The sequence below is a fragment of the Lygodium microphyllum genome, chromosome 14 (assembly GCF_053477565.2).
Source record: "Lygodium microphyllum isolate KBCC chromosome 14, Lygodium_microphyllum_v1.1.10, whole genome shotgun sequence".
Taxonomy (NCBI): domain Eukaryota; kingdom Viridiplantae; phylum Streptophyta; class Polypodiopsida; order Schizaeales; family Lygodiaceae; genus Lygodium; species Lygodium microphyllum.
In genome coordinates, this window is record NC_141148.1 from 139,459,859 (window position 1) to 139,475,917 (window position 16,059).

Sequence of the window (16,059 nt, forward strand, 5' to 3'; positions counted from 1 at the left end):
TATGATTAAACTTTAGCAAGAAGAATCAATCCCCATTTAGACCATTGACTGAGGAGAGAGCAAAAAGGGTTCATTAAGGGGAAATACCTTTTGGGTTCTATCATTGGACTCTGTGGGAGGGTTTTTAATATGCTCAAGAGAATAAACAAGACTTTATGCTTTTCAAAATAGATTTCGATAAAGCATATAATAGATTAGACTGGTGTTTTGTCCTTCAATCACTGCAGGATGTGGGAGCTTTCGCTCAACCGCCAAGACCCACGGACCGCTTATTGTTTCAAGCGTTCCAAGCGAGCTCTAATGGCTATCTCTCACCTAGTCGACGTGCCGTCGATTCTATGAGTGTAGTGATCTTACCTTAGTGCCGATATGAGTTGCCTCCTCTCTCACACATGCCGGTAGCTCCACGATCCTAGATGCTAGCTCAAGCATCCTCAAGCCTCCTCCACCTCCAAGCTCCATCCTCCATAGCCGTGCGCGCAAGAAGAGAGAAGAGAAGAGAAGAAGAGAAGAGGAGATGGTGAAGAGCTTCACCCTCTTGATCCCTCACTCTCACACACTCACTCCCTCACACTCTCACACTCCCTCTCTCAAGAGCACACATAAGCAAGAAGATGAGAAGGAGAGAAGAAGAAGAAGACTCTTGTTGCCACACACCAAAGAATGATCTCTTATTCACTTTTTGAACTTTATATATACAAACCCTAAAATCCCATGGGCACCCATCCATTTTTTACATGACCGGCCATTGTGGCAAGGTCCTTTTTCCATTTCCCTCTTCTAGTGTTGTGCCTCTAGCGTACACCCATCTAATATTTTACAATTGGCACAGGAGGGAGCTTGTCACTCTTACAAGAGTTTTCTGAGTTTTTTGAGGCGCCTTTTCATTTAAGGTTGCGCTTTTTGCCCCGGTTCATCTTTAGAGGTCGCCTGCGTGTCTTTGCTTTTTTTCCATCATCCTTTTGCTTTTTCCTCCATTTTTCCGCCATCTCGACTTGGGATTAACACAGGACATGGGATGTGTAAGAAGTTCATCCAGTACATTAGGACTCTTTTTGGGAATGCAAGTGCTAAGGTTGCAATTAATGGGGAGATCTAAGCTTCACTCCCTCTCTACCAATTCATTAGGCAAGGGTGTCCATTAGCACCCCTCTTGCTTGCAATAGCTACATATACACTAGGGTGGCTAATGGAATTTGAGGTCAAAGAAGGTAGGATGAGAAGGATCAAACTCCCTGACAATTTAGATATGGTCCTTAATCAGTTTGTAGATGATACAAATGGATTAGTCAACAATAACCTTGAGTCAATAAAAGCATTTTGGGAGTGTTTTGTCTAGCATCAAGCTCTATTGTAAACCTTGCAAAAATAGGGATAAAGACTTTGATCAAGCCACCCCCTCAATGGTTGCTAGATGAAGGATGCAAAGAGATTGATGAAGGGCAAATTTTCAAGTTACTTGGGATCCCCATGGGAATTTGGAGTAACCCTTTAATAGAGATGGGAATGGTCTCTCACTTAAGGGTAAAAGAAAAAGGAGTATCTTAAAGGCATGTAGCTCAACCTACATGTAGAAAGCTAGTTCTGAAACATGTGGTCATTCCTACAACTATCTATTTCCTCTCCTATTGGAAACCATCCAAAGTAGGATTTAGAAAACTAGAAAGTTTAGCACGAGACTTTATGTGGGTAGGGGATAGTGAAAAATTCAAGAAAACTAAAGTTTCATAAACCACCTTGGCAAAGGAAGAAGGGACTACTTGATTTTCGTAGCCTAGCAGGGAAGACGGCTGCCAAATGGATTGTCAGATCTTTCCTCCATGAAAAAGAAGATTGGGCCTTGCTGCTTCACAATAACTATAGTACTTTTCAACTCTCCCTCGTGTCACCATTTAAAAACTTCACCCTCCCATGGGTAGCCTTTGATTCCATCTAGTTTAGCATCTTCCATGGCTGCATAGAGGGGGATCAAATAGGGCAAGCCTATAGGCCAAATAAAGGATTGGCATCCTAGAAAGATATATGGGACTATGACATGGGGCAATGGAAGAATATGGGATAGCTAAGAGTAACAAAGAGTCTTGGGCAAGAAGACTTAATACTCATCCAACTAAGAATTAACTACCGAGCACCCTATGTTAGCCAAACAATCCAACTGAATATGAGCTTTGATGTAAGAGGCCTATGTTGGCAAGAGAAAAAACCTCTATTTCCCCTGCCCAACCTCAAGTACCAACCAATTACTTTGTTCAACAGACTTAGCAATAGATGGAAACTAAACTGGTGTCCTAGCCAATGGAAGTACAAGTTTAAGATGATATGGAACATTGTAATACAACCAAAAATCTCATGTTTAATGTGGCTAATCATGTACCAAGAAGTCATGGCTTTGGTTCAAGTCGGGATAGTAATGTTAGTAGAGATTGGCAAGACACCCTTACTAGTCAAGTTAAGTCCAAGGTTAGACTTCTTGGTTAAAAGGTCATTGATGTAACAACCTTTCTTTATACTATTTTAATACAAATTAATGTTCACAAAAAAAACAGCAACTATGTCTCAACATCTTAGCCTTTCAAAAAAAAAAAAAAAAACCCAATAACTATTTCTCAACATCTTAGCCTTTCTTAAAAAAAAAAAAACCATTAAGGTCGGGTTGCGCAACGCACTTGGTGCGGTGGTGGGGCCCTTGGGGGCGGGGGGTCGGTCCCATTTCCCCCCATCATCCATGACCATGCAGTCGCACTTTGTGTTTGCCAATCACAAAAAGTTATTCCATGATAAGCGCGCCTGTCCTTACTCTTCTTATTTCTATCTGAGAGTAGGTGTGACCACTGCACCATGAGACTAGGCGGATCGACCCGTCTTCATCATCCCGTGCGACCCAGGTCTTGCTTTGCATAACCGTTGAGTTATAGAGTGACATGCGACCTTTACCATCATCGCAAAGCCATATAACGTAACTGGTCTCTTATTTATCTTCCTCGGCATGCTTTACGATGTTTCTATCAGACAATATTGACGTATTGGGTAAGTCAGGCTTTTGGTCAATTTATTTTAGCAATGTCCTCTTATTTTCTTATTATGAGAGGGGGGTTACATGGGACAAACCACACAAGGGCGGAAAAAGACAAGGGAAAGAACAGGGGTCCGCGCCTCCTCAGTGGAAGCAAATAAACGAAATTTAAACCATAATATAAAATAATAATAATTAGCGATGCTTAACAACCGGAATATATAATAATACCAAGGGTACTCGTAGTTAGGAAACAAGGGGGGGGTCATCGTCATGGCAGGAAATTGAGGCAGCACGAAAAAAGGAAACAAGAAAAGGCTCTCTCATGCCTTTTCTGTTCTCTCTGCGAAAAACAAAAACTTAAAATCTTCATCCATAGTTTTCAGGGTGTGTGTGGGGGTGCTGTTGCTGCTCCAGTGATTATCAGACACGCGCAGTCAGTCAGTCAGTCAGATAGATGCGATATACATTGTAGGCCCCTCCCTTTCTCTCTCTCCTCGCCCCCCGTTCTCTCTCTCTCTCTTGTGTCTTTGTCTCTGTGTGTGTTTGGGGGGGGGGGAGGGGTGGTGCTGCGTCAATTCTAGTGTTTCTGCATCGCCCATCAGAAGAAGAAGAAGAAGAAGAAGAAAGTGTCAGAATTTACCCCTCCAGAAAGAGATTCACCCCGTGTTTCGACCCCTTTCTTTGCCTGTGCTGGAGAGAGAGAAAGACACACACTCACACACACCCCACCCACCCCCATAGCTAGCTCCCAAAGCTACTTGAATTATTCCTCTCCCTTTCAAGACAACACAAAAGTTGACAGCATAAAGTGTGCATATATTCATATAAGCATCCCTACCCTTTCTTTTTCTTACCTTCTTTCTTTCTGTCTTCTTAATCTGAAAAAGACGAAGGGTCACCGCAAGCAAACAGTGGAGTTGTGCAGTACTCCTTTGTGCTTTCATGTAGAAGTATATACATACACGCTGGAGGTGGCATTTGATCATCATCATCATATGCTGCAGAAAAGAAGCAGCATTCTATCCAATCCTGGTACACCCCAATCCCCCCTGTATTCTCTTTGCTGCAATCTCTTTCATATGTTTAATCTCGAGGATTGCTTACTCCTCTCGCGATTGTGCAATTACGGCCATATGCTTGAAAGTTTGTAATCATTAGTTCTGTTTGTGGTATTATCATTCTGTGTTTTTTCATTTGCCTGAATACTGGAGCATCTGTGTGTGGATTGACCTCGTGGCTGTGCTATGTCATTCGCATCATCCCTCTCAGCAGGCCAGGGTTATGGCACCCTTTTGTAATCCATCCATGCGATTGGGTTGCTAGAGGCCTCACCTGATGCAAGAAGGCTGTTGCCTGCTTTTTCCTTCTCTCGCTGCATGTGTTCCATACATTCTGATATGCAGAGCTTTAAAGACTTAAAGGATAGTTCACAGAACAAGATTATTTACTGCATTGTTCTGCCTGTTACCAACAATAAGCTTGGTACATTCATCAAGACCATGCAGGTTAGGAAAGCTATTAGAGTTTATGAATCTATATGGTTCTAAACAGAGTCCCCAATCCAGCAGTAGTGCGGAAAGCTACCTCTTTGATAAGCGTTTTTTTTCTCTAAGTGAGATTACCTGCAGCCAATTGGGGAGGGCTGAGGCATCTGTTAGTGAACCCCAAGCTCCTGAAGGTAGACGTTGAAGTGATATGTTTAGCACAGGACTTGCAGTTTAACCCTGGGAAATTTGTTATTTCCTCACTCCACTTTAATTGGCTTTCTTTCGCTTGATGCTTAAATTTCATAGTACTCAATCCAAATCTCAAGCTTGCCAGTTGTTTGTTTAAACTTTGCAGGTCCTATTCATTCTACACAGAGGCAGGGCTCTAAGCCCTCTAGGTTGGCCGACACATTGACAGTAACTTTTATGACCTGATTTTTGGCACCAGGATTCATCTGAAAGGCAAAACTGCTAATTGTAGCTGCTGTTTAGATGGGTTCAAGATCAAAACAGAAAGCTGCGGTTAAAGACCGATCCATCCCTAATCCTACATCACGTTTATCATCTTCAAATGCATTATTTAACTACAGTACAAGCCCTGTGGTATTCACGAGCTCTGGTACTACCAAGCCAACAAATTCTTTCGTAAACAGAAAAACGTCGGGACCTCGTAAAGTGGAGAATGAGGTCATTCACGGATGGTTTGAGGCTATGAAGGATTCATCGCCTCCCAGAGTTCGGGGCTCATCAACAGATCCATTGGAGAATCCAGCTTTACAAAGGATTGACATGCATTATAAAGCATGGATGGTTAGATTCAGCCTTTTACGCTCGATGCATACATATGAAGAAGTTTGAGTTTTTGTTTATCAATTGTGTTAATATATTTTATCTTGATCAACTTTCACAGGCCAAACATCCCTCTGCATTAGATCGGTTTGAAAGCTTGTTTGAAGCTGCAAGTGGGAAACATGTTTGTGTCTTTTTGGATTATGATGGAACCCTCTCACCGATTGTTGAAGATCCTGAATGTGCTTTTATGTCAGATGAGGTATGTTAGGGCTCCTTAAAATCATTTATACACACTCCTTAATGGATTCTCTAGTATCAATATGGGTTTAATTTCATTGCAGATGCGCTCCATGGTGAGAGAAATAGCAAAACTTTTCCCAACTGCCATCATCACGGGTAGAAGCCGAGAGAAGGTAGTAAATATACTGGCATGTGATGCATTCCTTTAGCAAAGTAATCACTAAACACAGAGCAGATTTTGCATGAAGGGCAGTCATGTGCATCTGTGTGTGTGCACGTACTGTGGATAATTTCTTCTTATGTGTACCTTTTTGTGGTAGGTTTTTGAATTTGTACAACTTCCTGAGCTATACTATGCAGGAAGCCATGGGATGGATATCAGGGGTCCTGCAAAATGTTCTAATGGGCTTAAGATCATTGGCACAACAACGTTGGACGAAAAGGTGACTGTTTAAGGGATTGATGAAAGATGGTTGCTACTTTTATTCCTACACCTGTATTTCCTGCTGACTTTTGTCTAATGAAATGGTGATGCAGGGGAATGAAGCTGTTCTATTTCAGCCTGCAAGTGAATTTATGCTTCTTATGAATGAGGTGATTCTGTGTGCCTCTAATGATGACATTTTGTGAGCTTTGTCATAAGGGTATCTGGTCACGACCAGTTTTCTGGTAATGAAAGTTGTTTAGGAGCAATGTGTGTGTTTTTCTGCCGTCAGAATATATTAACTGTTTCCGTCATATCTTTGGCTCACTTTTTGTGGAATCATTAATGCCTCCGTGTTTCTGTATCATCAGAAGTACACAATGAAATTCTCCACAGTTCTGGCAAACCATAAAAATGTATTCTAGGATATGATGCATGGAATGTGCTCTGCTATTTTTTCGTTCCAATGATGTAAAAAGCTGTTGTTGATCACATTAAAGCCCTTTGCTGAAATGTTTCTCTACATTTCATTTGTAGCATTGTCTAAAAATCCTGAATTAACACATATATCCTTGCATATTCAATGATCATTCTGTGGTATATTTTGAAATAATCAGTTTCTGTCTTTATTCTTTTGAAGGACTTGGCAAACCTTAAATGCATCATTCCATTGACTGTATTTCGTGGAGCTGTCTGTTAGCGTATGGGATGTTAGTGATTGATTCTATTGTGTTTTAGGTGCATGTCTGCTTATCAATATGTATGCCAAGTAATTGTTTGCTATTGCAGATTTTTAAACAGCTGGAAGAGAAGGCTAAGAAAGTGCCTGGAGCAAAGGTGGAGCACAACAAGTTTTGTGTTACTGTTCATTTTCGATGTGTGAAAGAGGAGGTATACCGGTAGTTTCCATGCGATATGCTTCCATTTCGTTTGGGAAAGTAGCCATACCTTGCAGCACATACATTTATTAAGGAGCTTTAAGCTGTAGTTTTAGAATCATGAATACAATTTGTACTCCATTTCAGGACTGGCTAGGTTTGGCTGAAGAAGTTCAGCACGTTCTCAAGTCATATCCAAATATTTATCTAAATCAGGGGCGAAAGGTAAAGCCATCTTGCTGATAGATTCATGTTAGAGGCTATCAATAAGATCGTTGTTTTAAGTTGCAACTTTTGTAGGTTTTGGAAGTTCGCCCTCGCATTGCATGGAATAAAGGGAGTGCACTTGATTACTTGCTCCGAACCCTAGGTGATACTACAGAGAAGTTGTATCATTCCAAATTGTAGAATATAAGCTGAGTGCTTCATGTTTGGTTATTTAATCTGTTTCTTACAGGTCTTGGAAATCAAAATGATACCTTCCCTATCTACATTGGAGATGATCAGACTGATGAAGATGCTTTCAAGGTGAGTGTACACACTTCAGTTAGCTTTTTGCTGAAATACTTTTGTAAACCTTTCGGGAAAAAATATATAAAAAGGTCAGGACCTGGGTTTGGAAATAAAACAGAGCACCCATTTAGTCTGAGGACACTTGATTTGGAGGTTCAGGTTGTCACTAGAAGGAAGCATGGACTTGCTATACTTGTATCGAGTGTTGCCAAGGAAACAAATGCTCTGTGCTCGCTTCGTGACCCAAGTGAGGTACTGTGCTTAAATTCAAGTTAAAGATGATGTAAATGGGATCTTAGGATCCATTACCTGCTTTTAGCTGGGCCACTCATTTGGATTTTAGTTGTGATAGGTTCTTGAATTCCTACAGCGGTTAGTGAAGTGGAAGAGCAGACAGATCTCCATTGTGTCTCATAAGTAAATACTTTTATGCAGCACTTAAGTGCAGTTAGGATTGTAATCCTAAAAGCAGAAGCCTGCAAGCAAGGGCTTTTATATACAAGGCTAAAGCCACTTACAGGTCAAAATGTAGAGGTAGAGAAGCCATCAGATATACCTCCAGAGGACTCATGATGAAGAGAGTGCTGTTCAGGCATATCACACTTAAGACAGTTACACAGATGCAGGCCTTAATTGATGTTTACCTTCTTGGTGCCTGATGCTTCTTGCTCAACAATGGTGTGCTTCATGACATTCTTTTTAAGCGGCACTACTTTTGATTTGACTTTCAGGGCGTAAAGCATCGCCACAGTTGTCCTTGTTTATTCTCTTAAAACTGGAGAATTTGTAGATCACATTTATTTTCATGCTTAGCACTTGTAACAATGGAGAGACAACCCTGGATTCAATTTTTTGCTCCTGGGTATTTTGGCGTATCACGAACGCATACCAGCAATGATTGTATGTACAAGTGCTTAATAATTCATATGGATTTTGGCATATCACAGACATTGTAACACAAGCCAGAAATTATATGCATTCGACTTTGGAAAGATCAGCTCAATTAATGCATTGACAAGGAATTGTGTTTGCAAATTGGAATAGACCCTAAACTGGTTGATAAAATTTTGAGGGGAGAGATACAATCTTCTTCAAAGGAGATTTAAACACAATATAAAAATAGCATACCCTGTTTTTTAGAGATCTAGGTTGGCTGACTTTGATAATTATTTAACCATAGGTAATTGAATGCATATAATTTGGTTCTACTACTTGACATTCCCATCCATTCAAGGTCTCATACTCCAATTTGGTAATACCTGTTGGAGGTTGTTCAAATGGCCACCTCTTAGTTATACCAACTTGTTCTATGGGTCTCCAATTGAGAAGTTATAATGGGCACAAGGCATTGATAGGGTTCTTAGTTCAGACATGTGCAGGGTTCTAAGTAGTAGGCTAGATGGGTTGGAGATGGCATATGTGGATTTTTTCTTTTTTGGCGTGAAATAGCATTAATATTAGAAGAGAGATTATACAGAACTTTTTAATGGTTAAAGCCTAATCAGTGTTCAGCTTTCAGGTATAACCACCATCATACTTATTTAGCCAAAGATAAAAAAAGTGGGGCCATTTATCTCAAAGATCAAGCCTACTGCTAGAATTTATGAACTGCAAGTAATTACAATTATAGGACTGGGTTGAGGGTTCCCAATTATTGGGCCACCAAAATCTAGGAAGAGACAGATCATGAGATGAATGACAGTCACATTTTGAGCGTAGTGGCAGCTGAGCTTGATTGGTGACCTCAAGAAGTGATAGTATTCTTGATATTGATGAGGATTTTGCTATGTCATTTCTTGAATTCCAGCTGCAACAGTGTGGTATGGTCCACTGACAGCTTTGAATGCCCGTTTCTGCTACTTTTGCATCCTCGTGCATTGTTTCACAACCCTTAGTTCAGCACTCTTAACCTGCACCAAGCTTCATTTTAGCTCTTGAAGAGAAAAAGTTTTCTTGCACCGGAGAGGGCCTCACATTTTTGGGTCAATATGAACCAGAGAGTGTTATCCCTGAGCCACGATTAAACTTCAGTGGCATCCCATTAGTTTTGTCCGTCACATTACATGTCGGACTCACACCATTTCCTATTCCAAATCCAAGAGCCGTTTCCTCAGCCTAGTAGCCTTATGCAGGATGAGCAAGAGAGGAGTGGATTACTTAGCTTGAATATTAGGATGCTCCTAACATTTGAATCGGAATTCCCACTGGGAGGAGTTCTAGTGGAGACTCCATCTATTATTAAACCTGTTGGTCAGCTTATTATTAGGGGGTATGTTGTCTAGGAGAAGTGGAAGAAGTTTGACCTCCTTCCCACTCAAAAGATCTCTGGCTAAACTGACCTCTTAGGTGGATAGCTCCAGCTTGACTGGGATTCATCAGTCCACTTGTGTATTCTGTCCAAGACAAGCACTAGCTCAAATTTAGCCTGAATCTTGGAGAAAGCTACAATCACTAGATTGAAATTCTTCCGTGCACTGTAGCTATTGAGACTCAAGAGGGAGACCTCCTGTACCTCTGTGCAGCAGGATCGCCCACTTCTCAAAAGGATGAATGATACTTGTAACAATCCATTGGGCTGTCAACTTGCCAGCTAGGGCTTGAAGGTTAGGAAGTCCTAGGCATACCTTATCTTTGGTAATGTACATATACTCAAAGCAACTTTAGAAATTCTTTTGTTGTGTTCATCTCCACCCCAAAGGAAGTTCCTGTATGAAGCTTCAAGAGCTTTCAAGGCAACTTTTGGGGTCGCTAGTGTGAGAGAATACATTTAGTGTTCACAATCAAAATGTGCTTTAAACACCTATCCTCCCAACAAGATTGCTCTGAAGCCCCTTCCAAACTGTTATCGGATATTGTTAGCTCATGTGTCTACACGTCACAGTTGGCTGGGCAATGTCTTCTCTAGTGATGTGTTTGCCAGTTTATTTGGGCCTGATTATATGGCTGACTAGTATTTTTGATGTGGCTGACTATATTTTATTGGCCCATTATTTGCTGGCCGACCGGTTCATGAGGGGAGCCTATTTATGGGCGGGTGCTCTCTCCTCTAGTCTCAGTTCAGCATACACCTATATGCAAATTTTGTTGGAGAGAGGAAGCTGGTTCGAGTGCCCACATTGCTGGTGACTCACTGTTGTTTCTGTACTATCATGTCTTGGTTATGATTCCATTTCCTGAGCATTCCTATGAGTTCTTTTTGCATTGTTCTCTCTCTATTCTCTTCTCTCTCGTGTTGTGCAGTCCATTACAGTAGGTTTGCACACTTCCATTACTGCACCCTCTTCTAACATGGTATCGGATGCCCGCATTAGGTCTTGTGGTGCTGATTTCTTCTGCCGCAGGTCTTCGCTTCACCTCTTTTGCTGCTGATTTCTTCCTCTACTGTTTCGGCCTGTTTTTGCCCTGTAGTGATTGTGTTTTTTGGCTGCAGCATCCATGTTTTCAGTGCCTATGTCTGTTGCAAGGCTTGGCGACGTATTCTGGGGCTGTTCTGACTCTGCATTTTGTACAGCTGTACTTGTGTTTTCAGATTTTTGCTCTTCTGCAGGGTAGGGTGACTTTGTTTTCAGGCTGTATTATTCTATCTGCTGGCTTCCAGCACTTTGCTTGTGTATTTAGTGGCTACATTTTGATCTTTTTTCTCTTGTTACCGTTCTTTTTGCAGCAGTCGTCTTGTTTTCTGATCAGCTTTAGACAGGGTTCCTGTGTATTCGGTTCTCATGTTCCATACACTGTACTTTGTTTGTTGGTGATCCATTCTCTGTGCGCTTTCCTTACTGCTTGAACTCTTGAAACTCTTGTGAGTTTGTATTCTTGGCACACATCTATCCCTTAAGATCCCTTGCCTTTGTTCATCTTCTTCGTATCTACTTCATGATGACTCCTCTGACTTCTTCTATTGATGGCTAGCATGTAGACGTTGTTTACTCTTTTGGGAGTGCTTTTCTGGAGACTTGCTGTGTTTATATCTAGGTTTCAGTGAGGATGTTGCCTCTAGGTACTCCAAATGTTCTAGCTTCAGAGAGTGATCTACTGAAGAAGAAGTCTCAATGCTATTATTGTGGCAAGAAGGGACATCTCTGAAGGATTGTAGGACATAAGTAGCTTTGCAGGAGGATGAGCGAACAAGGTAGAAGTGTGATGACTCTTATCTATGAGTCCTCATCTACATTTCCAGGCTTAGGCTTCAACCATGCTGCTTGGGTAGCGGTTTAGGGGGCTCCCTTCTAGGTTTCTAGTATAGGTGATGTGAGTCCCTTATAACTCTCTAGGGCCATAGAGGGGAGAGTGAGAGGGTGATGGAGGTTGGGCGATTCAGCCTCATCTATACTTTTTAGATGCATGGGATCCATAGAGAATTGACTTCTAGTCCAAGCTTACATGAGGGGACACTTTGGTAGTTTGGACAAAAGAGGGGAATCCATGGTCATTTTTGCATTGTGGCATTGGTGATAAGATGATTGCATGCGCTACTTCAGAGGCATTCTTGACAGACATAGAGAGTTGCTATGACTTCTTTGTGCTTTTAGGAGTTGGTATGATCGACATTGACAAGGGTTCTTTTCGAGGTACCTGGTGCTGGTTAGTACACATTGCCTTGGTATCCATAGTCCTATGTAAGTGTCATTGTTGTATATGATGAGTCATTATCATTCTATTGTACCATATCACCCACAATTTGAGAGGGTGTTATAAGATATTATCAATTCATGTATGAGTCTATGCAAGTCATCATAGGTTGGGCACATTTCTTTTCTAGTGATGTAGGTTGGCAAATTTTGTGGGCCTGATTTTATGGCTAAAGAAGCATTTTTTATGTGGCTAACTATATTTTATGCGTCCTTGATTTGTTGTTGACCCATGAGGGAGCCTTCTTATATGTGTTGGTACTCTTTTCTCTAGTCTCAATTTAGCGTAGACCTATATGCAGGTTCAGTTAGAGAGAGTGAGTTGGTGCTAGTGCCCATGTAGCTAGTGATTCATTGATATTTCTATATTGTCTTGTCTTGATATAAGGATTCCATTTCTTGAGCTTTCTTTTGGGTTCTCTTTGTAGTGTTCTTATTTCGTAGCGTTTCTCTTTTCTATTCTCGTGTTGTACAGTCCATTAGAATAGGTTTACATACTTTTATCATTGCATCCACTTTTGATTAAAACCTCCCAATACAATTGCTTTGAAACCCTTCCAAACTTCAAAATTTTTCTGGACTCTAGTAACTATCCCATTCTCCCTTGATTTTGAGTGTCCATGAAACCCATTGAGATGCCAAGAAGCGTAAATACCTTGCTCTCTTGAATAATACAACCACATTTCTCAAGTAGGCATGGAGGGGGAGGGTTTTAATAAGACTTTCAATGCTTATCTTGTTAGGATTAACCATAGACCTAGAAGCAAACAAACAATCATTTATAAAGGAACAATAGAACAATAGGGGGAGCTACTTGGAGAGGATAAGTAGTTATAAAAGCAATGTGCGTGCAAAAGCAGTTATGGTGCTTTGTTTTTGGAGCTTTTGAGTGTCCTACTCCTCTTCCAGTTGATTTTGACTAGGGAAACTATGAAGAAGACGTGCTCACATGGGATTTTGATGATGCCCATACATATTTTGCTCTTCGTTGCATTTTGAAAGTAGTTCTTTCGATAATCACCTTCCACAGAACTTTTTCCAAGATTTGGGTGAAGCTTCACATGTTGTATGAGGTCTCTCTGACCATGCGTGTAGTTATCCTTTATGGACAACTCCAGCAAATGAAGTTTGAGTTGAAGGATACTATTCAATCATTTTTGCTTTGTGTTATATAGATGCGGGATTAGCTTTGATACATGCAGTTTGGCTTTTTTGAGGCTCATCTTGTAGGGATTGTACTCTATAAGCTCCCTCTAGAGTTTGATGGAGTGGCCAATGCTTTGTAGAGCCAAACCTCATCAATGCCAGTGAGTTTTACATATAAGTCATTGATGCTGCTTGACCATAAGGTCTTTATTTTTGTAGGGGCGGCTTCCATCCCAGTATGGTGACTCTAGTGAGGCCTTAGCATTTTCAGAGAGGGGTGATGGAAAGAAGTCAAAGGCCCAGTGTTATCGTTGCAATAAGAATGGACATTTACGCAAGGATTGCAAATAGTTAGTGGCTTTGAGGAAGGAGAAGGAGAAGCAACAGGATATAGACTCCTTCCCTAAGTTATTTACCTTCTTTGACTTCGATTTGTGTCCTTTGGCCCAGGCCAAGGCTAAGGGGTATAGAAAGGATGATCTTTTTCAAATCGAGGGGAGAGCTTGGCAGCCCCTCTTTCTTTCTAATGGAGGTGATGTGTTTAGGACTCTCTAGTGCTAGAGAGGGAGTGTGGGAGGTTGGTGAGGTTGGGAGGCGAGCCTCATGTATAAAGTATACAAGTGCATAGGTTCTAGAGAGGGACTTCCTTGACACATCTGGTAGGTTTTGAAATCCTAGAGCTGGGTTTGACTTTTAGGTTCATGATGAGCTCAGAGAGTGGGATTTGCTCCTAGTTCAAGTTCACATGGGGGGACACTTCAGTGGTCTTGGTCAAAGGTGATGCTTCCATTCTTTTCTCTTTTCTCTTTCTTTTATCTTGTGTTCAATAGTCTATTGCAACATTCTTTCATACTTCCATTGCTGCATCCACTTTTGATATCATTAAGTTGGTGTTTATTCATTAGTAGGAAAGGGCAATACCTTTCAATTTCCTAGCATTAATTTCACTTTGAACTAGCCATCAAAGAGCATTTGTAGTAATAGCAAAAATAGAGGGGCAAAGGGCATGTTTATGTAATAGATTGTCTGATGAAAAGGGAGGAGAGTGGGATTGAGTGTTAGAGGTGGTGCAACAATGGAAACATATACAAGTGTTAAAATAAACTACTGAACACAAGATAGAAGAGAAAGAAAACAAAAGAATACTGCAAAAGAAGAGAACTCAAAGATGTGCTTGGGAAATGGAACCCATATATTGAGCACAATAATGATGTGTACAATTGTGAGTCATTGGTTGTGTGGGCATTGATAACAGCTCCTCTCTCCAATAGGAAGACTACTTGAATAACGATGATGATTGAATGGGAGGAGCAACCACATAATAAATAGACTCAAATTATGCCAAATATGGTAGTTGGTTAGCCAACATTTAATGTAAATGCTGGTCGACTAGCATAAAATGCCACAAATGCTACACAAAAATCACTAAAATAATCCTAAATAATGGCTAGTGTGCTTAGCCTAGCTAGCATGCACAGACTCACACATGAGCTGACAATCCTACTAACACCCTCTCTCAAATCATGGGTGATATGATACAATACAATGATATAATGATAATGACTCATCATAGTCCATATGACATAGAACCACTAGAGTACAACCATGGATAACCAAGCAGTGGGTGATCAAGCCACCGCCAAGGTACCTTGGAGAGAACCTAATGTCAATGTTGATCATACTAGTTCCTAAAAATAGAGAAGAATCATAACATATTTTTGTGTTCATCAACAATGTTTCCCAGTATCATACAAGACTAGCATGTCAAAAATTCCTCTAAACATACATGACCATGGGTTCCCTGCCTTTGGCCAAAACTCCTAAAGTGCCCCCTCATGTGAGTTTGAACTAGGAGAAAATCCCTCTTTGTCAAATGACAACCTAGCATAAACTTGGGAATCCTAGCTCCAGGATTTGAACCTATCAGACTTTAGTCAATGTGTTAAGGATGACCCTTGATGGAACCTATGCACTCGTATACCTGTATAGATGAGGCTCGCGTGCCCTATCTCACCACCCTCTCACACATCCTCTTTGGCATTAGAGAGTTGTAAGAGATGATCACATTACTTGGACTAGAAAGAAGCAGAGGAAGGGGCAGTCAAGCCCTGTCCTGGGTCTAAAGAAGTGGATCCTTACCGTGCCCTAGACTTCCCCTTGGACAGATGATTGGAGTTGGAGTCTGAGGAAGAGGATGATGTGGTAGAGGAGTCTGCATCCTGCTTCTTCTACTTCTCCTTTCGTGAGATTGCTAACTCCTTGTAGTCTTGCTGCAAGTGTCCCTTTTTACCATAGTGATAACATTGGGCCTTCGACTTCTTCTTGCTGCCATCCCTCTTGGAAGCTATAAAGGCCTCACTAGAACCTCCACAATGAGATGAAAGCATCCCTTGTGAACATAAAGATGCCTCATGCTCAAGCAACATTGAGGACATATGTGTAAATCTCACATGTGTAGATGATGTCTACGCCCTCAAAGCATTCACCACTCCATCAAACTTTGGGGGAAGCTTGTACAATATCCTTTCCACTAGATGTGTCTTGAGAAGGGCACATTGCATGTATTGAAGCTGGTCATGTACATGTGTAACATGGAGCAAAAATGATTGAATAGTGTCCTTTAGCTTAAACTTCATATGCTAAAGCTGTCCATAAACGGTTGTAGTACGCATGGGGGGAAAGGCGCCTTGTACATCATTTGAAGCTTCATTGACCATATTTTTGGGATGTTCTACAAGATGTAATCGCTAGGAGAACTTTGGAAATACACCAAAGCAGTGTAGAATAGGCACGTGCATCATCTGAATCCCATGTAAGCAGAACTTCCTCATGGTTGTTCTCATCAAAATCTTTAAGAGGAGGAAAAGAATGCTGAGGTCAAGGAATAGCTCCACTGACAATGTACAAAATCTACTTCTGCACAAACAAAACTTTC

At 41.1% G+C, this 16,059-nt stretch overlaps 1 protein-coding gene across 3 annotated transcripts; it reads left to right on the plus strand.

The window, feature by feature from the left end:
• Nucleotides 1-3,634: 3,634 nt before the first annotated feature.
• On the plus strand, nt 3,635-7,893 carry LOC148026164 (putative trehalose-phosphate phosphatase C). 3 transcript variants are annotated; one of them, XM_087693449.1, is made up of 12 exons: nt 3,635-4,048; nt 4,859-5,313; nt 5,414-5,554; nt 5,637-5,708; nt 5,856-5,978; nt 6,073-6,129; nt 6,749-6,850; nt 6,985-7,062; nt 7,138-7,207; nt 7,295-7,365; nt 7,510-7,602; nt 7,694-7,893. In XM_087693449.1, exons 2-12 carry the CDS (start codon nt 4,996-4,998, stop codon nt 7,697-7,699), a joined length of 1,131 nt encoding a protein of 376 aa, XP_087549575.1. In that variant the 5' UTR covers nt 3,635-4,048; nt 4,859-4,995; the 3' UTR covers nt 7,700-7,893. The 3 variants fall into 3 exon arrangements, with proteins under 3 accessions (XP_087549575.1, XP_087549573.1, XP_087549574.1); XM_087693447.1 differs by having other exon boundaries at nt 3,638-4,048; nt 7,703-7,893; XM_087693448.1 differs by lacking the exon at nt 3,635-4,048 and adding an exon at nt 4,081-4,694 and having other exon boundaries at nt 7,703-7,893.
• The last annotated feature ends 8,166 nt before the right edge of the window (nt 7,894-16,059 follow it).

Coding starts and splice junctions, on each gene's coding strand:
- LOC148026164 (XM_087693447.1), top strand. CDS start 4,996: ATGGGTTCAAGATCAAAACAGAAAGCTGCGGTTAAAGACCGATCCATC. Junction 6,851..6,984: donor TTCGATGTGTGAAAGAGGAG/GTATACCGGTAG, acceptor ACTCCATTTCAG/GACTGGCTAGGTTTGGCTGA. Junction 7,208..7,294: donor TTACTTGCTCCGAACCCTAG/GTGATACTACAG, acceptor TGTTTCTTACAG/GTCTTGGAAATCAAAATGAT.